Here is a 25785-nt window from a genome sequence, read left to right as displayed (position 1 = left end):
ATTAAATACACTCACAATAGTGATATTAAAAAGGAACAACAGTTGACTCATCATCAGAAAATCAAATGCCCGTGGCTTTTGTAAGAGACCAAAGTCTCAAAGACATGAAACACTAGAAAGTTATGACAAAAAATTACTCATCATATAAGACACTAAAAATTATACGTTCTCTGATAGATAACAATGACATGATAGACATTGTCTCTAACTTATACATTTCACGTTGTCTTTTTTCATTCAAGGTTTCACCCACATCATAGAAAATAAGAAAAGCAATTTTGAATCCTTACCTGTATGTAGACGAATGTGAACTTTTAAACTCCCTGAGGTGGAAAAGCTTTTCATACAAAATTGGCACTTGAAAGCTTTGATGCCAGTGTGTGTTTTTATGTGCGCTGTTAGAGTACTCTTAACTGCAAAGGCGCGGAAACACTGGGGACACTTGAATGGCTTCTCGTGGGTATGAATGCGAATGTGGCGCACTAGATCACTTGGTTTTTTAAATTCTTTAGAGCAATATGGACAAACATGCCACCTTATTCCATTTTCTTCACGTATAGAACCTAAAATAAGGAATATCAAAATGAATGTGCTTTAAACCTTTTAACAATTCTTCAAAAATCCCACTACACTGACATCATTATACAAAGCAATCAAACTACACAAACAAAGCTTTCTATGAAATAGATGCCATCACAATACAGTTTGTAGATGACTAACTTCTCTATCAGATACATTCTGCTTCACAAAAATGGTGATGGGCTGGAATGACAAAAACAAAACCCAAGATATTCCTCTTGAAATTCAAACAATGCAGTTTCTATGCCACTTAAAAATGTAGAATGTAGTTGCAATGTAACATAATATACTAGTTAACTTATAAATACTATATCTAACAAAATTATCCAACAATGACTAAGTCTTCAACTGTAACCACACCAAATTATTTTAAGTACTAAACACTTATCTAACTGGAGGAGATACTTTGCACAACCCTCTCTTCTGCAAATTCAGACTTAAATTACCTTTTGCAAATTTCTAAAGGAATAAAAATTGCACAACAAGTCCTTCTGATAGATTTAAAATTTAAGGTTAGTTTTTTTTTCACAAAAGCTGTTTTATGATCCAAGAACCCTAAGCTCTATCCTAAGGCAACAGGATGCTTTTTCACAACAACAACAACAACAAAAAAAACCAAACAAAAAAACCCTTCTAAATCCTATCAAGAGTTTTTTATTTATATATGTTGGTTAATATCCGATATTTGCTCATTTAAATCTGTTTACATGGTGGGTTTTTTCCTGCAAACCATGTCAATACAGTGAGGTCATAATACTTTATCAAAAAACAAAGGTTTTGACCTGTCAAAGTGTTTGACTGTATAGCAGTGACTTTTTTATTTGCAGTCAGAGTTAGAGAGCTATTAAGGTTATACACAAGCAACAAAATACTTATTACCAGAGGAAAACGTTAATGTTGATTTTTACCACAGTTATGCTGAACAAGCTGAATTTTTGACTCTGGATCAATTTCTGCATCCCTCGTCCCTCGCAAAAGAAAAAGCAACATCAGTGTATCTATGAAGATACTACAAACAGAGTTCAATGGCTTCTTGTAGTGCTGTCTCTACCAGACAAGCCACTAAAGTATGATGGCTTTACTTGGAACAAACTTCTAGCAGCCATAAAGCTTGAGCAATCTTGAAAATGAAATTGCATTTAAGCACATATAGACAAAATCCAGGCTTGTGCATACACAACACAGTTGGGAAGCAGAACATCAACACATATTTATGGTGACAATATCACATCAGTACTGTTATTCCAGAGACAGGTGACATGAAGCATTATCCATTGCCAGCCTTTATCCTTGCCTACACGGGAAGATCAGTGAAGATCTGCATGAGGCAGCAGTACTGTACTTATGTCTCTGTGGGACCTCAGTTCTGAAGAAGAAGAATAGAGCTTGCAAGAACTCTTTGTTCTGGGACACACAAACAAAACCCAATCCTTCCCAGTCAAGGATGATGGGAAAGAGAGGAAAAAGACTAATATACTTTCTTTTTTGTTCTCTTCCTATAACACCACTGATCTAAATCCAAAAGATCTAGCAGCGTCATATCACTTAATGCCATTCTGACATGATTTTGTATAATCTGTTACAGATACTATTGTTCATATCTTACACTGTGTTTGAGATAAGAGCAATAAAGTTCATCACTGATCCACAATACATTTTGGGGAATCCCTTTATAAAGCCATAAACATAAATGCTACAGTCTTTACAGCACAAGTAGAAAGCAGTGGCAACATTACCAGGTAAAAATGGTGATTTTTTCTTAATAAACTTTTTTTCTTTTTTATCTAGTTTCTCTGTACTCTCTTGCTCCTTATCTTGTTCTGCATTACTAGAATCAGCTTGATGATTTGAGAGAGTTGGGACATCTGGGTTCTGATCCTGGGGCCCAGCAGTCTTAGCCTGGCTGCAGTCAGTAGAATGTGCAGAGACAGGAATTGAAGACAACCCACTGTTCTCTAACGCTTGCTAAAAAAAAGAACAAAAAAACTTCTAGATTAAGAAAGAAACATTCCACAGTTACCCCAACTTTCCTCAAACAACTACTTGGAAGATATAATGCAAATATAATTAAAAGAACTAGAAGTCTCATTCTCACAGAATTTCAGCTACATTTCAAACCAACACATTATTACACAACACTGACTTCTGATTGTCTGTTAAGATTTTAAGTTGCATTTCCAGCAGTTATTCATTTGCCAACAGCTGCCTTTTAGGAAACAACATTTTTTGTTTAAATAGCTATCAAGATAGTAGTTACATATCACATTATTTTCTGCAACTACACATCACACTCCAGACATTACAGAAGTCAGCACAGGTAACGTGGTGAACCCGCACATAGCTACTTGTAATATTTGGGTCTTCCGAAAAGAAATTTAAGTGGTACTTAAAAGGCTAGAGATAAAAAGATATCTTCAAGGTTAGCAGGCTACAGTTAATATTAAAGAATATTATTCTCTGCCCGGTCCCATTCTGTTTGTGCCTTTATGTGGCAGGCTGCACAACAAGCACACATAGCTGATTCACCACCCTGCCTCTCTTCTGTTACATAGCATCTCCTACTGCCAGATATATCAAGAACAAAATCTAATAGTTTAGGAAAAACTGACCTCAGAAAAAAATTTCTTGCACAAATAGGAAATAGTCAAATAGCCCTTATTAATTAGAACAGGGTAAAGAGCACGTATACATTCTCATTTTTAAGCCAGATAAAAATATTTTTCCCCTCTTAAATGTCATCATGATTTAAGCATGGCATTACCTGAGGACATGCCACAAGCTGCTTCTAGGCAATAGGAAAAAAAAAAAGCTAACGTGATCAATAAAAATATTCATGTATGGGTGTGCACACTTAAAGCTTTCTTCTAGGCCATATAATCAATATTTATAACCCTTCTTTTGTATTATTATACAAAAAGGTATCTTGGTGCATTCCATACCCATTCAGTAGGTCCTTACACTTTTTTCTTTACTGATAAATGATTCAGAAATGCATAAGGAATGCTATAATTGAAAATACTCAGAATCATTTTCACTACAATACGAGAAAGAAACGACCAAAATGTAAAGTTATTCTCACGTTGAGCTCTTACCTGCAAAATATCTCTACTGATTCCCACCGCAATGTTGAGCTGTTGACCAGGTTGTTGAGGTTGGTTATTTTCTACAGGACCTGGTTCTGATAACTCAAGGAGCTGCTGAATGACATCAGTGACAGCCTGCTGACCTTGGTGAGCAGCAGCTGGAGACACCTGGTTTTCTGTCTGTTGAAGAAGCGGAGACCGAAAATGTGTGGCCTGAAATATACAGCAGTACATTTGTAAAGGAAGATGAAAAGTATATATTATGAACTCACCTGGCCGGGTCCCTTATCTGAAATGTTTGTTAACTGTCCACTACAAAGATGTCTCTTTGTATAAGACATAAGGATTATAAAGAGCTGTCATTCAAGGTTTGCTCACTCCATTAAAGAACTGCTTCTGTAGATCTCTTTTTTGGAGTCTTTATCAAGCTTTAAATTGTAAGCTCACAGTTTTAATTAAATTTATTAAACTACTAAACCTTCAACCAGTTTACAAAACACATGCATCAATTACAGAATTCCACATGTAGAGGCCACATGAAAAGTAATTCCAAAACAAATAAACAGCACTGACATGGTTGTCTTTTCAAAGTTCACATTTATCTCAAGCAGGTCCTTTGGAAAAAAAATAACCTTCTATTAGTTGAGATTTTTTCTATATGAAATCAAAACCTTTCAGAACAAACTACCAACTTTTCCCCTTCAACTTTCAACCTTCAAAACCTCTTAGCTTTAGAAGAATCTCTTTATACTCTGAACATTTAAAAAGGCAGCAGGTTCTGTAAAAACACTACATAAACTTGAAGTTTAAAAAAATGTAATTTCTTAATCTTTGATTTGATAATTATATCTTAGGCTACCTTAGCAAAAAATATGAAGAAAAAAAAGTGATATAAAGTCTTGGTATTTATTTTTTAAACAGCAAATAGAGACTCTTTTTCACCTTCATTTCTAAACTTCTCTTCCTTGTAACAAGAGAAAAAATAATTGTTAATGAAGGAACTGCTCAACAACATCTTCAACATGAAAATTACAGCATTACATGTATTTAGCCAGTGTGTTCTGTGTATTATACAGCAGTTTATATACAATCTCATGGAGGTTACCTTTTTTGAATAATAATATACACATATACACACATATGAAGTTTTTTACCATTATTATTAAGATATGCTGCTCATTATAAAAAGTTTCAGAAGACCCTTTCTAGGTCTCATTTTAACACCCCACTTTAAAGACAGAATAGAAAATGTTTTATTACTGCTCCATAATTCCAGAGTTGTTCAACTGGAATAGCGGATCTTTTGACGACCCTTGGTTTGTTTGATCTGCTGTGTAACAGAGACCACGTGACTGCTCTGAGTGAATAACTCCTTCCAGTATAGTAACTGTACAAAAATTAGAGCAGTTCTTTAAATCAAGCAGTTTATTGTGGTAACTTTTTCTGTTACCATTCAACTTTAACATGTGGCTCCAATAATAAACTATCCACACTAAAATCCCATACTTTATTTCAAAGTGTCAATTTGTCTAGCCTCAACCCTCAAAATTATTTTTCTTTTCTCTATTAATGAGATTATAGATTTTTCGTTCTTCTTCAAAAGAGCAGATCAAGTCACCCTGAAGTATTTTATCTGTTGGGCAGGGTAGCTAATGTACCTTGAATCTCTTCAATAATAAAACACATCATAGCATGTTTTAAGAATTTTGATGGCTTTGATTTTCCCTGTATTACTGAAGACAGTTCATGATAGTGAACAATATAAACAGCAAGTGAAAACAGCAAAAATTGCAGAAGGAAATACAGAGAATAGACAATAGTGGATCTGGACAGGCCAGATCGATGTGCAGAGGCCAGTCGTATGAGGTTTAACAAGGCCAAGTGCTGCGTCCTGCACTTGGGTCACAAGAACCCCATGTACTGCCACAGGCTGGGAACAGAGTGGTTGGAAAGATGCCTGGTAATTTCAGGTAATTCTGGGAGGAGGAGGCAATGGGATCTACTGCTTCCAACTCATACCTCTCACTAGGAAAAAACCTTGCACGCTCCATCAAGTACAGGGAACCAGAGAATATGACACCGTGACACAAGGACCTAATTCCCATCTGGAGAAATGCAGGAGACTATGCAAGACTTGAAATTTAATTTCAACTGATTAAAAAAAAAAAAGAAAAAATTACTTAAACTTTTGAAGAAAAGCCATTTCAATATTTTTAAAATCTCACAAGGAAATAGTATAATTATTTAATACAACAAATATTCGTAACCAATTAGTTCACATCAGTTCTGTTCAGCCATAAGTTAAGTGATCCTGGAATAATGAATTTTCTGTCCAGCCATAAGTTAAGTGGACCTGGAATAATGAATTTACAGAAAAGATAAAAAGAAAGTGAGTGGACTGTTTATAATGACTTTAAAGCAGTAATGCCATATTTCCTAGTTCTTGGTTTCATGGATTCTAGCACATCAGAAGATAATCAGTAGCTGAACCGGGGAAAGGGAGACTGTAAGTCAGATGTCTGTCACTAAGATACCATGCTGCAATCAATAGGTGACAAACAAGATGCTACATAGCTGCAAAAAAGCATGCCAGCATTCTCAGTGTGACTGGCACATACAGACCTGCCTGTACATCACAGCTATTTGCTATGGGGTTCCAGAAAGTCAGTCCTGCATCCTCCTACCCCAGCTCCACAGTTCGTCCTGAACCCCACAGTTCCACTGCTGTCCAAATTCCAACCAGCTCAACCATTATGAACACAACTCCTTTCCTCTAACCCAAACCATGGTACCCATGCAAAGTAAAGGCAGAGGGGCAGGACAATCCAACATTTTTAAGAGTTCTTACTTGCTTCTGGTCCTTCTATACAGGAGAGTGTTTGGCTCCATTTTGAAGAGCTATTGAACAGAATTATATGCAAAATCATGACTGTGTAAACAAATGAGGGAATACAATCCATTCAAGGCCTATTCTGTCTCTACATAACAAGCTGCATTCACTAAAGAGCTTCTCTTCACATGTTAGCTGGTCAATTTATCACAGAGGATCACTGCATATCATTTTTCACCAGTTAAATGAAAATTTACAGAATTCTGTAAAGTTTCTCCCACTTCTAGTCTTGACACACAAATGTGACAAAAACTTTACACTTACATTCTTCCATTTGTTATCAACAGGTTGCAAAAGATTAGCAGGGGATGTTGTTAAAGGCTGGGTGACAGGGTCCTACAAAGAAATGAAAATAAAGTATTTTAAACCTTTGTCAAAAAGAAGAAAAACATGATTAATATAATGCAGAAAAGTGGTACAGTTCATTTTCCTAGAAAAATGAACTGAGACTGAGAGAAACAAAAGTACACAAAATCACCATCACTGCTTCATAGTTTATACACATTAAATAAACACAAGTTACAGAAACCAATACCTTAGCTATAAGTACTGATCCAGAAAAAGAAAAATAACAGCCTTACAGTAACCATAATTTACAAGATGTACTCATGTACCACGCAAGAGTGCATTCTTTGGTAGCACAGCTTTTCAGGAAACTTCAGCTTTTGGAACGTGTACTTAATAAGGACATAATCATTGCCTATCCCCAGGTACGTAACAAGGGATGACAGAGCCTATCGCAAGCTTCACAATAGAATAATTATACTGCAGATTTGTTGTTAAAGCTGCTCTGCAAGTTTTGAGCAGAATGAAGGCCAGTTCTAATCAAAGAATGCTAGCGCTAACCTAATAATGTGCCAGCTTTCTAAAGCAATAAAAAAATACAAATAATTAAGTATCTGCAGTTTCAGATAAGAAGTTGTAAATAAAAAGCATAATGCTCTCTGATATGTAACCGCCACATCATTTATTATCTCTGCTCTCCCTTGTTAAACTTCTTGACATCTCTTTTTAGAGAGAGACTTTTTCCTCCCTTCCCTCTCTTTGCTTATATTATTGCATGGAGGCGTATTTGCTATACTGTTTCATGGAAGCAGAGAAGTATGTGTGCAGAAAAGATAACAACACACTGTTGTAATATCAATGTGCTAGGCAAATGCAAAATATTTAAGCAAAACAAAACAATAAGAACACAGTTAGCCGGGGAAAACAAACATGAGGTAGTATAAAGAAATTCTCTACCATCCTGCTTTTAAGATTAGGCTTGTGAATGCAGAAATGCACAAAAAGACACAGAGAATATAAGTACTTGCAAGCAAATAGGCCACATTAGCCTTTTTTTAATGAATTAACATGAAGAAGGAAATGGTATCTAAAAAATTGGTGCTCCAAACAACATTACTAGACAGTTGTTTTCAACAAGATACAGCTGCATAATGAAGTTGAGACTTCAAATTTTAACCCTCCTCTTCGAAGACTGGTCTTGTTTGTGACCCATTGAACATTAAAGTCAGGAATGAAGCAAAACAGAGTGGAATAAAGGTAGAAAAGGCAGTTCTATTCAAAGAAAAAAAGAGTACTATGATAAATTAAATATGCACTGGCTCAGAAAATAGAACAGTCTTCTGAAATCAGAAGCATTTTCTGAATTTTAGTTGTATCTGGGTAAAGAAAGAAAAACATTCAGTACTTCCAATAAAGCTATAGTTTTGCTTTATAATCTGCCATGTAAAGAAGCTAACATTTAAAACAAATTACTGGAAACACACAGAAGGATCCACTATGTATTTATATGAACTAGATTTATATAAACAATTTCTGAAAATGTGTGGCAACTAATACATTATTTCAATAGTTCTAAATTTCACTGTTACACTTAAACTTCCCCATTAGTTTTATATTATCTGGGAGGCTAACATAATCTGTAAGGACCAGAATTATATTTTACTTAGTTTTAGAATTGAACTGTTGTATTTTCAACCAAATCCTCAAATTGTAAATCCCTTTTTGCATATATTTGCCAATTTACATTTTCCCAACATTTAATCCTGAAAATTAACACCAGAAATCACACAAAACATGAAAAAGACAAAAGAAGCTACAGGTCTAGAAGTTCTAACCTATCCAAAGAATTATCGGAATTAAGATATAGACCTGATGAAACTCTCAAAGGCATTTTCACAATATACCAAACAAAACTTACTGCTGTAACATGAGATACATCTGTTGAAGCACTCGCAGAATTCTGTGGACCACCCATGTGCATCTTGCTGATATGTGTATTTAAACTACCCAAGCTTTTGAAGACACAGCTACATTCTGTACAGTTGTATGTAGGGCCATTCTTCACCTTAAAGAAAAAAAAACCCACAAAAAATTTAAGTAATTTTCCCCCACGTTTACCAAGTATATGTTTCATTATTTATCCATATAACAAATATACTGTGGGATTATGAGAGTAAAATGGTTTAATTTTTTCAAGTTACTGATGAAATTAATCTGGTATATCTTGGATATCAAATCAACTGTAATCTACGTGCATGACTGTAACTGCCTATTACCACTTCTCAACATTGGGAAGCACCAGACAGCACAACAAATGTCATCTGGCAAATGATACTGCAGACTTTTCCCTCTTTACAATTTCTTACTGTTCCACACTTAGAAGCAAAACTGAAACGCAACTTTATCAATTAAGATGTGTCAGAAGATGAAACATCGTACATAACACAAAAGGTCGTTCTGAAATACAAAGACAAAAAAATGCAGACAAAACCAACACAGTGAAGGGCAGGGAAGTTTAATATGTAGTTTGAACTGAATTAAAACACACAGAATAAGAAAGTGACCAGCAGCAATTTGTTTGGGACTTTCAGACCAAGGCGTTAATGTAATTAAAACAGCTAAATTTGCAGAGTTCAACCTTCCTCACTTCCCCTTCTCAGTCTATCACAGGAGTAATAGCAAGTGTAGGACTTGCAACATAAAGGGAGCAACAAAGTATTCAAAAGAAAACACACTGAAGTACTTGCAATATAGTATGCTATTTTGTATTTTTTGACACTGACCTGCTAACAAGACTTTCAAAAAGAGACATCAAGTAATAAAATACTGCTACAACTCAACAGAGTTGTAGCCTTACAAAATGAGAACAGCCTGTAATTCATTATCACCTGTTATTTTGTAATTGTCTCAGGATAAAACAAAGAATTCATAGAATTCCATGCATGGTTGAAGAAAACACAGCAAGATCAAGAAAGAAAAAAAAAAAAAATTCAAAAAAAAATCAATAAATTACCCAAAGCTAAAATGTAGGCTCAGGACCACAGAAGCATAGGATGTGATCAAGAGGCAGAATTTTATTTAAAGCACCTTATCCCACAGCTTGTTTCTTTCTTACAGAAAAACTGAGTAACAGAGAAAAAATATTTTTTTACTTCATCCCCAACAATCTTGTTTGGAAAAAGTCAATGTAAATTATGTAATCAATGAAACCAATGTTGATATATTTTTTTATGTAGCAAAAGCTATCACATACAGGGAGCTGTGAACTCTGAAAATGACTAGTCACACAAAGATACAGAATCGATCAGGTCGGAAAAGACCTTTGAGATCCTGAAGTCTAACCTTAATGACCAAACACCATCCTGTCAACCAGACTATGGCACTAAGTGCCACGTTCAGTCTTCCTTAAACACCTCTAGGTATGGTGACTTCAATGGAAACCCCATTCCAATGCCTAATCACCCTTTCTGTGATAAAATTCTTCCTAATATCCAACCTAAACCTCCCCTAGTACAGCTTGAGGCTACGTCACCTTGTTCTATCACTAGCTACCTGGGAGAAGAGACCAACCCCACCTGGCTACAACCTCCTTTCAAGTAGTTGTAGAGACTGATAAGGTCCCCCCGAGCCTCTTCTTCTCCAGGCTAAACAATCCCAGCTCCCTCAGGCACTCCTCATAGGACCTGTGCTCCAGATCCTTCACATGCTTCACTGCCCTTCTCTGGACTCGCTCCAGCACCTCAATGTCCTTCTTGAATTGAAGGGCCCAGAACTGGACACAGGACTCAAAGTTGTATGATTTAATATAACCAAGTGTAATACAAACTACCAAGATATATCCATACACTAAGGCATATCCTAAAAGAAATAAACTAACATGCTAAGAAATCCTTAGTAAAAAAAATCCTCAAAATATCTACTGTTGTAACACAAAAATGGAAAACGGGAACACAAATCTTGAACAGAGTTAGGGGAAGAGTGAGAACAGAGATGCTATTCTGCACCCATGAAAAAGGGCAAAAAAAGCTGCCTCTATTACTTCATACCTTACAAATCAAAACTAGGTCCCTTTCTATGGGTATTTCCAACCAAAAATCACTAAAGTCAGTAAGGAAATTACTGAACAAAGTTGCACAGCCTATGCTGCTCAGAAGATTGTATTACTTTATCATAGCAGTACCTTTTGAATCTAAAAACCTGTCTATCACAGAGAAGAACAATAGGCATAAAGAGATCTGAGACAATGAATTTTATCTTATTCTACAATTTTCTTCTACCTGTAACCAAAAAACTCCTGAAAAAGACTTCAAGACATATACTTCAAAGACAAATGGCAAGTAAACTCTATGATGGAGTTAGTCGGTTTGGCCTTGAAATTTTTCACCATTTTCTGCTTTGATGCTTTTGGCTTACTTTCATCTGAACCTAGTCCTCATTCTCCCAGGACAGACACAGGTACATTTTTATACACCCAAACCCACTACTTTCTAATCTATCCATGTACTGAAAAGACAATGGCAAATGAAGGGTTTGCTGCTTCTCCTAAGTACACATTTATTGAGATCAAGCAATTTAGGAAAGCTTGCTGGTCAAACCAGCAAACTACAATCTACACTACAGCAGTAAATCTATACTGTCTGTAGACAGCACTGGAGCGCATAGAACAGCAACAATTGAACAGGACATGTCAGTACCAAGGCATAATTAATTGTATTTACCTCTGAATGCACTCTCTGTATGTGCGACTGCAGATTGCCTTTCTGGGAAAAGGCTGCGGGACAAAAGGCACAGGCGTGGGGCTTCTCCCCTGTGTGCTTGATCATGTGAGTCTGCAGAGCTCCCTTCTGGTTAAAGGCTTTCCCACACTCGCTGCATTTGAATGGTCTTTCACCTGCAAGGGAAAGGGAAGAGGAAGAAGAGGAGCATAAGGAGCTTCCAATAAGCGTTAGCAGTTTCCTGTATTTAAATGAAAAATTGTAGCAGCTAAAATATAACCTTGCCTAGAGACATCTGTACATACAAGCAAACACATTTTATTAGTGGGTTTTCAAGGAAAATTGTTTACCTCAGCCACCAACCTCAGCACCTACTCTGATGACAATGTAGCCTTATGAAAAAGTTCTGTGAACTAGCTGATGGTTATCAGTTAAAATGGCTAAAATGAAGGAAATCTATACAAAGCAATTATTTAAAATGGATTCTCTCGACTTGTGGTTTGGAAGATCTCAGAAGCTGTTATGCAAAATCACTGGAGGAAAAAAAAAGGGGGGGAAAGAAAAGAAACAACAAACCCACATACATCAGTCTTGTATACCAAATCGTATAGAAAGCATGTATCTCCACTGAAACAGAGGGACCAGAGGGTAAATGGACAGTAATAAATAAGTATCAAAAATATAACCTTTAGTTTAAAAATCAAAAAGTCTTACAGTAACACTGCAGAAGATGGTTTATGGTTCCCACTCCCCAATAAATATCAACAGCCGTTCACTCTTTACAACCATCTACTGAAAATATGCAATAAAATATTATATGAGATATCATACAGTCCCGCCCAGAAAATAATTTTAAGACTCTGAATGCTCATATTGCTATTGAACATTAAACAAAAACTAGGCAATACTGTTACAGGAATGCTCTGCCACAATTTCCCAACTTTGGTGATCTCAGTGTTGCGCATTCTTCCAGTTATTCGTACAGTCACAGATTAGGCATGAAAAACTGCACAGAAATTGTAGGTGACAGAACATAAGAGAACTGTGTAAACACATTACAGTGCAACATATTTTAAACATACAGATACTAAGAATAAATTTCAGTTTCTTACAAACGTATCTTAATTGACTACTGGGAACTTCTGCTATGAACTCAGTATTACCCTTTTTTCCTTTTAATTAAATAGTTTAGCTGAGGTAACTCCAAGACCTTGAAAACACTGCCTCTGCAAATTTCTTTAGCAAAACCATTACAAGCATTCTGTACATTATGTCTGCTACACCAATAAGTACTACCACGTACTAAAGATAATGCACATTAAAGTAGCTGTAATAAATATTTTTATATGACTTCTAGTTATATAGCTGTAATTACATCTACTTTACACTTATTAATTCTTAATTAAATTCACATTGTCTGGAATAAAGGTAGTTATTTTTTGAAATAGATTACAAGCATTTAACTCACTGAAGGAATGTATGTTTTCTGTTCTGCTGCTTATGGGTTTTGAAGATGCTTTAAGATCTGTTTAGTTTTTAAGACAAAGAACATTGATTCATATCTTGAAATACAATGACAGAATTCCTGCTGGGCTTTCATAGGTAAAAGGCTTAGCTTCCACTAAGAGTTGGTGGACACAGAGAAGGTTAAGTGGCTTCAGGCTAAGTGTGCCTATTTAAGTCAATCTCATTATAGAAACTAAATCTTAATTCCACTGTGGAAATGTGGAATTTCTGTACTCCTCAAGTATAACTTAATAAAACACAGATTGAGAGGGGGAGTGAGGGGCTTATGACGTAGTTATTAGTATGGGAATTGCAGTCTCTGAGACTTAATTTTTTTTCCCAAAAGGGTGTAAGTGCTTGAAATGACTCGTTACGAACAAAAAATAGTATTGCAAATTAAGACTCTAATGTAATGCTGCACATGTAGCACAGACAGGTTCTTTCAACAGTTAAAAACTTGGGGATTCTAAATTCTTTACAGTAGAGTTGTCCTTTCCTACATAGTTACAGTACCTCAAGATACCACACAGATTGTCTGCAGGTTTAGAATAATAAAGTAATTCACAAATTAAATGAGCATTTGCTAGCTACTTGGAACTTAAAATTATCTACTGTCATGTGCAGATTGGGACTGCATTTTCTGTCTCTGGCTTCCCAGTAGACAAATGTCTTTTTATTTTTCCAAAGAACCATTAATGCCCTTGAACTTTTTGAAGCTTTAAAGAAGCATCCTTAACCAACTATAACCTTGTTTCTTTAATTTCAACTAGAATAAGCTAAAATAGTGTATCAAATACAGTCAAGACTCTAAAATACTCAATTTTCGCTGACCTTTTTTTGGGTATTTGTTTGAAGCAATTTTTTAAAAGCAGGTACAAGGGTGACCTCTTGTGTTACTATTCTATAACTGGATCTGTTGAACTTAAAAAGATTCTTAAGAAAGAGTCATGCAATGGTATTTTTATTTCTCCTTGGTAAACAAAGTCATTCTTGTAAATAGCAACTCATCACATCTCTGCCTGAAACGACTGTTAATACAAACAACATTGCACACTTATGTAACTACCTATTTGAACTAGCTAAAAACTAGACAAACAGCAGTTTATTCAATATATATGAAAAATACATACATATTGCATAGCACTGAAACACCTCCAACAAAGGTTCTGTTTAAAGCCAATCTCCTGCTATACTATGTATAGCTGGTCGAAACTTAAGAACTATTCCCTTAGTCATCTATAAACTTCAAAAACTTTTATTTTATGCTTGGTATTTTTCAATTATTTCAATTGCTTAAGGGTTAAGTGTGCACATATTTATGACAGTAATTTAGAAAAAACCATTTGCTATTCATTCTGGAAATCTGAACAGCCACTTGCACTTCTTCAATTACCAAAATTACAAGCTAGGGTTATCGCATCTCAAGATCATTTTGCAATTTCAAATAAATCAATTTAAAAACAAATGCAAGGCCACTATTTTAGTAGTATTATTAATTCTTATGCACTTTCACTCTTTTTGGGCTAGCAAATTTTAGAACCTGCTCTCTAGAGTATGTAAGATCTTACTTGGAGCAGTTGACTCACCCTTGCCTAGTGATTCGCATTTTAGGGCTCATTGAAACTGCAAGTACCAAAACTGATAGTTGGTAAAAAATGAAACCTATACAGTACTTTAATTTTTTTAACTGTTTCCAATTATATGAACAGAAATTTTAAAAGCATATAAATTTGCTAAGCAGAGGAAAATAAAAAAAGTTTATTTTAAACCAACAGGTAACAGCATCTAATGAGTGAAATGTATTGATAGCATTTGAAGTCCCAGCAGGGAGAAAAAGACTAGCATTTCAGAGGTTAACTGAATTTTGTAAAACAAATGCAAATTAAAATAATTACTTCCACAGCCTTACCTGTGTGTATTCTAACATGTCGTGTTAACTGACTTGGTTTCTGGAACGTCTTTCCACAGTGAGGACAGGAATAGGTAAACCCACTTCTGTCAATGTTTCTGTTGTAAGATCTAGTATTTGATACTCTGCCATTAAAAAAACAATTAAATAATTAAATAATTTTAATATGAAGCATTACTTTAATGATTTTATTTTAACCCATCATTTTTAGCATACTGTAAACTTGATAACAACATACAGTATCAGCTGCAACAGTGAAAAACCAAAGTCTATAATGATACTAAAAGAACAATGCAATCAGCTTTTCTCTAAGGACCTACACGCACCAAGAATTTTAGTTATTTCTGTAATAAAAATGGATACACCCTAGAGGCTCTCTAGAGACATTTTCAGAGTAAATTCTGCCAGAAGTATACAGTGACTTCACAAATATTATTTTCATGGGAACTTTCAACTCTGTGCAACTCTGCTTCTTTTGCCTGAACACAGCAGGTCCTTTATTCTTAACTAGAATACAAAAATCCCATGCATTTGAGTCTCAATGCACTTGTTGAAGTCTACAAGGAGCAAGGTAACAATTTAACAACCCAAATACTCACCCCTGCCCCTCAAACACAAATCATACTCTCCACAGAACCATAGTAACAGATGACATAAATCCCCCAAATTCATTTCTCTACAAATCAAATGAACTAGTTTAAATGGCTGCTGAGAAACGTCAACAGCAATGTGGAAAACTGACTGAAAAAAAAAAAAGGAAAAAACCTAGATTTTGCAGACTATCACAACAACTCAGGAAAACAAGCAGAAGCCACAAGGCAGCAGGCAAACCAGTACAGTATTGAGAGCATTCAATTATCTTCCATACTGCCTGAGTAACAACACCTAGACATTAATCCAGCTTCTCAGTACTGCTTAATTCTAGCTGATATTAAACAATTTTAAATACCTGGTGTTTTTATGAACAACTGAAAGAATTAGCTAATGTGGAGCAAAAGTGCAAAGCACACCACCACACTGAAAGACAAGTTGTATAATAGAAAAAAATAGCAGGGAAGTAATAGTCTGTGTATAACACAAGAAATCATTAAACTTCTCAAATGCTGCATCTTTCCACTCTAGGAGAACATAGATGTTCAGTGTATATTTAAAGGAAAGCACATTTTCCCTTCCAATTACTTAAAAAAACCTACATGTATTTTTAAAGTCTTTTTATAATCTTAAAGAATGAGCACAGTGTGGGTAATATATTTTAATTTTACATATTAATTATATCTACTAAAATTTTAAAAAGCATCCAGAATAAGTCAACTGAAAACTGAAGATAAGGACAGAGAACAACACAGATGTTACAACCTCTTCTTTTCACCTCAGGACAGATCTAGACCAGCCTGACTGTCAGAATGCATTCTTTGATGAGCAACGTGTCTTAACTGTATCTGCAGCACTTTAAGAACAAAAATAATATCTGATTTGGAGGCAGTTGTAGGGACAATCACTAAAGACCAGATCATCTTCTAAATTACTTCATCATTTAGAGTCAGAATGACCATTTTCTTTTCAGCAAAAGCTGGATACTGAATTTAAATTAGTATTAAATTTAAATTTAAAAACTTCATAATAGTCTGAATACAAATGATTCAGAGAACTATTACCTTTTTGGCAATGAAAGTGCATCCATTCTATGAAAAAAACTTAAAGGAACAAAGCTCTTCATAATTTTAAATCCTAAAAAATCTCTGAAGCTTATTTTACACTGAAAAACAGTACTCAAATTGATGTGTGTCTTTGAACTTTAAATACACTCTACATAACTGAGTTAGACCAAACATTAACTTTTCGTAATTCATTAATTAATTTTTTCACTTTCAACAATAAAATTTGAATTTCCACATTTTTCCTTTCAAAATTATTTCTGTGAAACACAGGTCTGAGCTGCATTAGCTTTGTGACGAACTGGAGCGGGAACACTGCATTGAGTCATTAACCCTGCTCATATACATGGGTTGTATTGGTATTGCTGGTTAAAGGACAGCACAGCACCAGTACAGACAGTAGTTTATTGAACACAACTGCAACATGTTTCTACATCTGAACTGATAAATAAGATGAATGTCATATAAGAAAGCTCTGAATCCAGAAATAATCCATGCTTAGGAAAATAAACAAATGATCATGAAGCACTTACATGTCTTTTATGTCAGCACGGGGCACACATAATACTCTCTCAAAATCACAACCATCATATTATATTCACTCTATTCATCCTAACATCTCTACACAGGAGATGTCCACAACAAGAATGATTTTTGTATGCAATATGGTACATTTATATAACCCAATACAAACATAACTTGATTCTTCAAACCCTTAAATTTCTGTTTGCAAATGGAAATCTACAACAATACCTTTTTCAACCTTCTGGAACACAACTATTAAGATTTTAGAACCTGTATCATCTGCTAACAAAAAGAACTGGAAACAGCAAGTATTTCTTGTCTAGGTAATTTTCCCCATCTGTTTTTTACAGAAACTGAGAAAAGATTAGAAGAGAAATCACTAGTCAAGACTTTCTTAATATATAAACTAAACCAATAGAACTAAATTTTTCTTCCTTCTAACTTAAAAAAATTCTCGCATTCCTAAAAGTAAAGTTAAACTAGAGAGCTGAAAGAAAGGACAGAACAAATATCCATCAAGAATAAGAACAGCATTTGTCAGGCCTCTTTTTTTACCTTCATTTTATGCTTTTTCAGATTTATAAGAAACTCATGGGAGGTTGTGATGAGGACCACTTGCAAAATTGCAAAAAAAGATTAAACTGAAATGAACAATTTTTCTTTGCAGAAGGCAATCATGAGAACTTTTGTCATTAAAATAAAGGCTATGTAAAATTAATATACATTTGCTTCAATGTACTGCTATTAGCCTTTAAAATCATAAACACACTTCAAAAAACTACTTTGCATCAGAAAAACTTCACCCACATTTACAAACAGCTAGCAGATGAACTATGCTTAGTATGTGTGCCTAAATACAAAAACGGGGGGGGGGAAAAAGGCCTCCAAAAATAACCAACTTTAACAAAGTTTTAAAAAGCAAATGCCATTTCATAATAGCGTACCAAAGAAAAGAAATTATCTGCATCAATCACGGTATTTTGCTGACTAGAAATGCTATTCCTGCTTTTCCCAGCTATCACCATAAAACTAGCATCTGCTCATTTTGTTACAATCCCGTGATCGTCACCTTATTTTATAGTGAGTTTTCATGTGCTCCTTTAGCTGTGAGGAAGTTTCAAATTCCTTTTTGCAAGATTTGCAGCTGTGGATCCTGCTGCCTGCCAATTCTTGACGATGTTCTTCCATGTGTATGGACAGCTGACTCTGTAAAGTGAATTCATCTCCACACTCTGAACAGATAAGATTCTGAGAGAGATAATAGACACTGATTTTTAAAAATATTCCCAAAGAGCAGTACTCACACAAGCTTTGCTCAAGCAGATTAATGTATCCTTCTATGGACATTGTCAGCTGGAAGTAAGCAGTAATAAAAGTATACACCAAAAAAAGTTTATGAGTCCCAGAATATAAACCATGAACAATAATCACTGTAAGATTATATTAATATTTATATTTGAAGAAACTCCACTGAAACCGAATTCTGAATAAAGTTCACATGGCAGCAGAAGCAAGCACTTCAGTACCATCATCACCACTCCCTATTTCCTTGGTAGGCTGATTCAAGACACACAGAAACTTATCTCAGTGCCATTACACTATGGTCGACAGAAACATTTGTAACAAATACTACTTTCTAACCACAAGCATCTTAAGTGTAGAGTCAGGGATTTCTAACTTTTACTGGTTAAAATCATATTTTTAAACAGTAATCCCACCACAGTTAGTACTGAATTTTCTTAAGCTATCTTCACAGAAAAGCTGACAGAAATCAAGAGGGACACATAATACTTCTGACAGATAACCCATTAATTTTACAGCAGTGTTAAACACACCATTTTCCAGTTATATTATTATTCCATGACATGTACAATGGTAATTATACTTCTGATGTTTAATGCAAAACTATTGCCACCTCTCTGAAATTCAGAGGCAGAATCAAAGTCAAATATTGTTTCAATGAAAACTAAAAGCTCTTGACTTCCTTTTGCTTTACAAAATCCTTAATTTTTATTTCTCATTCTATCTTTATTTTACAAAATCTAAGTTGAGAGTTAAGTTTAAATGTCTAAAAATATCCATTATCTCTGTTAAATGTTCCTCACTGGTGTGCCTAAGTAACTTCAGACATCAATAACTTCAGATCGTCAATAACCTCTGCTTCAAGTTCAAATTCCAGATCTCCTACAGGTCTCCTAGGCAAAAGTACTGGGCAAGTTACTCCTGCAGTTCTCTGTGAGTTGTTACATTCACCTCTGTTTCATCATAGAATTATTGAGCATTATAAGAATACATTCATTAGCAATTGAAAGGTACTCATATATTTATAAATTTAATGTTCAAGCTGCAGATTGAATTTTAAATTAGAAGGCATCACACAGTCTATTCTTCTGACATCTGCACCAAGCATCAAAATCAGAGCTGCTGAAGTGCATGAAAAATCACTTAGTGGCAGAAATTAATATCAAAAATCACTCTCAGGTGTCTTTCTTGATGTTTAGTTTCCTTAATCTGATGTTTTTAGCCATTTATAAATCAAGTTTCCTTAATAATACCCATTAAGCCATGTATCATTATAGATACATTAACATGCAACAAAATTGTACTCAAGTCCACTTGACTGTGTATGTGACAAAATGTGAACTAAAACATGATTAAAGAAGGAATACAATCTCTACACATGGTATACCCTGCCTGGATTAGACAAGTATAAACAGGCCTATTACCTCAAACTTAGTGGTCAAAACTGCTGCAAAGTTGTCTGCAGTTGTTGGCATGGAGAAATATACCATTGTTATGTTTATGACTAGAAGCCAGATGATAACAGTGGTTTAGCTCCAATTCTCCAACATAAAGTGTAAGTTTAAAAAAGCCTTCACGGGGAAGGAGCAATTACTTGATTGAAAACTTGGTATTTTGGGCAGTGCAATCAACTCCGGCAACTGCAATAATGCAGTCATAAAGTGTGCAAAACACCACTGTGTATTAACTGTTTGCTAAGAATTCAACCAATGCCTTATAAAAATGGAAAACTAAATTTTGAGAGGGAAAGAAACATGAAGCACTCTGAAGCAAAAACACCACTCAAAAACGGAAGTGGGAGTTGGAGATAAGGGAACAACTTCATCTATTTCTATAGATGGTGAGAGTGCCTCGCCATGACATCTGCCATCAAACACAATCACCCAGATTATTACATGTGGTCTTATGTAGATGAAGTCACAGAAATATCTTCAAAATAAGAGTATTTGTAAATAACCAATCAGTTAATATTTATATATATGTCAAACATGCACAGATTCTCTTTGTTAACAAAGACATGATGGGAACACTTAGTTATATCCAGCTTATTAATTTTTGTAACTATTATTAAAACAGACTCCCCACTAAAAGTTTTTTATTTCTTTTGAATCAAATAATTTATTCACTCCTCCAATCTAAAGCATACAGGTAGGGGATTAAATACAACTATTATGACATGTCTTTTCAAAATTTAAGTTATGATGTTTTTAATGAATTACCTCCTCTTTCTCATGTAGCATTATATGAGCTTTCAGACTGGCTACTCTGGAGAATTTCTTGTTGCACACAGGACACGTAGGATCTTCGCCATTGTGAGTACATTTATGAAGTGTCAAGTTGAATTCAACATTAAATGACATCGGACACTGGTCACATCGGTGAGGCTGTTCGTTAAAATCACAAAAATAAAGACAAAATTCAGTCTTCCCAGAAATTACATATACCCTGGGTGACACATATAACCATATAAATCAAAATGTTAAAAACAGAAAAGCAGTTCAAGTACCTACATATGATAATGATCCTTAACAATACCAATCCTAATTATTTTATCTCCTTTGCATCTCACTACTGAAGATACAAATACAGCATTTCAAGAGCATATGGGGAAAGAAAGCAGGAGAATTAAGTAAAGCAGAGGTTCAAAACTGAGACTATCCGAGGAGAATGAAGTTAGCAGTAGAGAGGAACAAGCAGGAGATGGAGATATATTTTCCTACTTTAACTGTGATCGTGATTCACCCAGAGGGTGCTGGAACAGACTCCCCAGGGAAGTGATCACAGCACCAAGCCTAACAGACTTCAAGAAGCATTTGGACAACACTCTCAGGCACATGGGGTGATTCTTGGGGCTGTCTTGTGCCTCAGAGATCCTTGTGGATCCCTTCCAACTCGGGATATTCTATGATTCTATGAAATCTTCATAAGCAAAATTAATAATCAAAACAGCAAAACAGTTTATACTAGGATTGACTGCTCTTCAGTTGGTATCTGCACAATCAGTTTTCATTTTTTAAGAGCACCTTCACTTCTAGCTATAAAAGCTCTTACATAACTGTGCAATAGCATGGTTTTAACAGTCATATATCAACTTTACAACATTGAATCTTCTCTAAGTTGTTCTTTGTATACATAAATTATCTCAAAGTGCTACATTTTGTAAAAATTAATCTGTATGTACAACTACCTCAGAAAGTAATATAATTATTTTTCCATCCCATGTAAGTAGTTCCAGCTTTGTGAAACAGAAAACAAGGAAAAGAAATTAAATGCTTCATATTACAGATGCAACCTGTGGCAAAAGTTTCATTTAAAACATCAGTCCAGTCTTAACCAAATATCTGTATTTTTCTCATTCTTTCCTAAATTTGATTTGTAAGCAGCTAAAGTGATGACATTAATCTACTGCCTAATACATACATACTAAATTAGTTTATTAGTGAGGTCCAGTTAATCAATATAAGTATTATGTTCTTTTTATTGCTAATATATAGAATCACTTTGAAAATTCGATTGAAAGAAACCTATACACTTCCTCATCTACCTGAATATTTTATAAGTCAAAGAAAATAGTTAAAATTAAAAATTACTGATCTGGAAGCAGCAATCTAACTAAACAACTTCAAAGTAAGGTCCTGTCTCAAAGGAAACATGAGAAAACATGAAAGAGAAGAAACTTAACTGAGGTCCCCAAGTAGTAATTTTTAGTGGTGTGACTAAAAAAACGGAAAAAATGTCTTGTGTTACCTTTACCTGACAGTTTATGAAAATATCATTATACATAGGTTATATCTACTAGAATTCATACCTTGTCATTTTGCTCATGATCCCTCATATGGCGCTGAAACTGGGTCTCTTTTGGAAAAGACAGCAAACAGATCTCACACTTATGCAAGTTAGGTACTTGGTAGGGAAAATTTCCGTTCTCTATATTCGGTGTCAGAACATCATCTACAAAACAACAATCAAAACATTTGTATAAAGTCATATTTCATCTGCTTATAATTTATTGTGAAAAACAAATTTTTTGAAGCAGAAACTATTTCAACTCCTCTAAGATTTTGACTTATACAACACTCTAAATTAAAGGGATCTTGCAGATATCAGGCATAAACACTACTGCTTTCGTTGACAACAGATCAACCACATATATCCATACTGTCAGTTGCTAAAGAGATAAACAATCACCTTTTCCTAGTAATTTGAAATAAATTCTTCCTGTGCTTCATAAACACCCATCAAATTTGCAACAGAATAAAACTCTGCCAGATACACCAGGTATGAGTAAGATACTGAGACTTTTAAAAATTACATAGTCAATAGTTCTGACTATACAAGTTTTCCACCCTCCATCACTTCTCTCTCTTTTTTTCCTTAAGAAAAATTTGGACGTCTTTTCTTTCTTCTACACTTGGCAATGTAAAACCTTTATTAAAACCTATATTAAAACCTTTAGAGTTGTAAAACCAACACCACTGTTTCAAATAGCTGAGAGAGAGGCACTAAACTGGAAGTCAAACTGTGTACACACTAAGTAGTCAGTGAAGAAAGAGATGTGTTTTTCTTTAAACAGACCCAGTCTAAGCCCATACAGTTTTCTTGTTTTGAACTCCTAAAATCACATAACTTTGGATATACAAGTCCAAGCTTCTATATCCTCTTGCTCAAATGGCCAAAGTCAAACATATAAATACTTTACGATATACAGAAAATATTAATCCAACTAAGTTAAACACATTTTACATTTGAGAAGATACTGTACTACTACAGAAGTTATCTTTATTTAAGAATAACTTGAAGAAAAGCAATTGGCAGGAGGACTTATTATATCATTCAAAGCAGTATTATTAAAATGAAAATAAAAACTGATTGACTTGTGCTGCAGGTTAGGAACACTGAAGCGAAAAAATCCAAGAATTCAGCTTCAAACATTCCTACAGCTCCAACTACATCAACAACAGAACACAAAAAGAAGGGAACATTGATTTTGTTATCTAGACACATGAGGCCTGATGTTTCTCTTTAAGTCAGTATTTTCCACCACGAACATAAGAATTAGGCACAGGAAGTAACAACACAAGTAGAAGTTTACAGTATTCTGTTTACATTTCCTAAGAGGAAATCAAAGGTTACAATTCATACAGTATTTCTGCTCAGTACTGCACCCGCTTCAAAGTTCTGTCTCATTCACCACAACATTTACAAGGGAGGCGGGGGAAAAAAAAAAAATCAGTACCTTATATCCTGACCATATTTTTTGCTTGCTAAAATTCTCATGAATAAGCTTTAAAAGCTTGTAGTTGAGGAAGCTGTAGGAAACATTTCAGCACAATATATTTTGGGCAAGAAGTAAAAACAATGTCCTAGGGACTTACACTTCCCATTTCTGGACCGAGATGCCCAATTAACTTCTGCTTTGCAAAGTTTAGTTATAAAGTATTTCTCTGTAACAGAAAGATGTAAGTATCACAAATATTTATCATGTGTAAACTTAACCTACTGCATCCTTTAATGGACTCTCAGCTGTACATTCATAGTATATGCAGACACTACCAATAACAACCCTGAAATAGTCACATTTCTTCAATAACTAAAAATCACAGCTTTAACTAAAAGACACAGTCCTTTAAACATCCTTGTGATAAATACCCCTGAGTTGAATAAAGGACACAAAATCAGTTTCTGTAAACACTGACAGGACAAGAGATGTGGAAGAAAAATCTACTCTGATACTTGGGGTATATGAAAATGTAATGTAGAAGGCTTTCCTTTCCCCTAGAAAAAGGAGTAATTGTTCAACCCCATGAAAGCCTGACCTCTCACTTTAAACTGACAACTGAAAAACGATCCAACCCATGACTTCAGAAAGGCCTTCAAGCCTTCTCCTTCAACCAAAGAGATTACTATCTTTAAAATCACTCTTAAGATCAGACACTGGACAATATACAAAAACAATGCCTAAGCAACTGAAGTAGCTAAAGTGTAACACCGACATCAAAGGTGCTAACTTTGAAACACAGAAAAAGCAACATGCTCACTAGTGTCTGAATAACATTACTAAATGACACCAGTTTTCATTCAATAACATTTCTAGGTATCACTTTCATTAAAATGTGTATCATCTCTGTAATATCGACTGTAATACTGATTAATCTACAGGCTGTGAATTTTCTTCTGGAATTCAAAAAGAGTTTAATTATATAATGAAAAATCAAATATCTTGTGATGTTTCAACAGAATTTGATGACTAAATTTCTATGAAATCATACCACCTGATTGCAGAGACATACAAGAAGACAGTACTTCAGCCTTTCTTTAAAAAGACAGAAATTATTAACATTAAATCAGAAAGAGGTAACAAGATAGAAAAAAACAGGAAAGACACTGTCAATTAAAATTAACAAGCAAGTGAGCTGTATTTTGACTTTTCAGGCAGCACTCCCGGATTCATGAAGTATGGCTTGAGTCTGTCTTCATTTCTATGTGAACATGAAACAACAGTTTGACAAAGTTTTTTGTTAGAATTAATATCCAGATGAAGCCTTTACACTGATACCTCTATCATAAAAGTCAAAGTAATATCCCAAAATACTGTATTTTAGATAAATCCTCATAAAACAATCTTTCCTATATTAGAGGAAAAAGTGCTTTTAGACACATCAACTTGGATCATGAAACAAGCCAATCACTGCAAAATACTGAACCTATCCTAAAGGCCAATATTTTTGAATACCAAACAAACATGTAGATTATGTCAGTTCAAGAAGCTGGCAGTGGGGTATGTACTTTTAAATGCCCTGAGAAATTTGTTAATTGAAAAAACCCCACAACAATTCTAAACATTCTCTCTGTACCAAAGGGAAACAAAATGAAGATACTGACATACCTGACACAGTGTTTAATGGACACAATTCATCATTATCATATTATGAAGCACATAATAAATAGATAATATGACACTTATGTTCTCAGAAAAATATAAGTATTAGGTACACAAATTAAGCAATCTATTTATTGTCAGACATACTCTGGCAGATGAAAACAGAAGTCTGTTGTCTATTAATGAACTAACTGAATGCCATTCAAGTCAGCAATACAGAATTAAAAGTTTGAGGGTTTAGTTCAAGAAGACATTAACTCTAAACACATAATGTCAGCACAATCACACAAAAAACTGTCATGTTCTTAGCAGAGAGAAGCTACTTGGTGGTATCATGAATAAACACACACAGAGAAAACACAAAATTACTATCAGAGTAACAAACCCTTAGAAAAAACAAATGATTCTTTCAGATCTGCACGGTATAACAAATAATAAACCTCCCTGAACAGGTGC

General features: G+C 34.7%; 1 protein-coding gene across 11 annotated transcripts in view; it reads right to left on the bottom strand.

The window, feature by feature from the left end:
• ZNF236 (zinc finger protein 236) overlaps positions 1 to 25785 on the bottom strand; it is a 70809-nt gene that overhangs the window by 38830 nt on the left and 6194 nt on the right. For 9 of the 11 annotated variants that reach the window (XR_004357219.1, XM_032688677.1, XM_032688653.1 and 6 more), the window contains exons 2-11: positions 22258 to 22400; positions 20669 to 20833; positions 18217 to 18395; positions 14968 to 15092; positions 11556 to 11728; positions 8756 to 8902; positions 6817 to 6888; positions 3672 to 3875; positions 2316 to 2544; positions 291 to 563 (exon numbers count right to left, since the gene is read on the bottom strand). Coding sequence is in view for 10 of the 11 variants with exons in the window: in XM_032688653.1 (XP_032544544.1) it covers positions 291 to 563; positions 2316 to 2544; positions 3672 to 3875; positions 6817 to 6888; positions 8756 to 8902; positions 11556 to 11728; positions 14968 to 15092; positions 18217 to 18395; positions 20669 to 20833; positions 22258 to 22400 (1710 nt within the window). In the remaining variant the exon portion in view is untranslated. Of the gene's footprint in view, positions 1 to 290; positions 564 to 2315; positions 2545 to 3671; positions 3876 to 6816; positions 6889 to 8755; positions 8903 to 11555; positions 11729 to 14967; positions 15093 to 18216; positions 18396 to 20668; positions 20834 to 22257; positions 22401 to 23824; positions 23852 to 25785 lie in introns of those variants that run through there. The other 2 variants (XM_032688619.1, XM_032688609.1) reach the window with 2 other exon arrangements.

The sequence above is a fragment of the Chiroxiphia lanceolata genome, chromosome 1, assembly GCF_009829145.1.
Source record: "Chiroxiphia lanceolata isolate bChiLan1 chromosome 1, bChiLan1.pri, whole genome shotgun sequence".
Classification (NCBI taxonomy): Eukaryota; Metazoa; Chordata; class Aves; order Passeriformes; family Pipridae; genus Chiroxiphia; species Chiroxiphia lanceolata.
The sequence above is the reverse complement of the archived record's forward strand: the minus strand, read 5'-3'. Positions and strand labels throughout refer to the sequence as shown.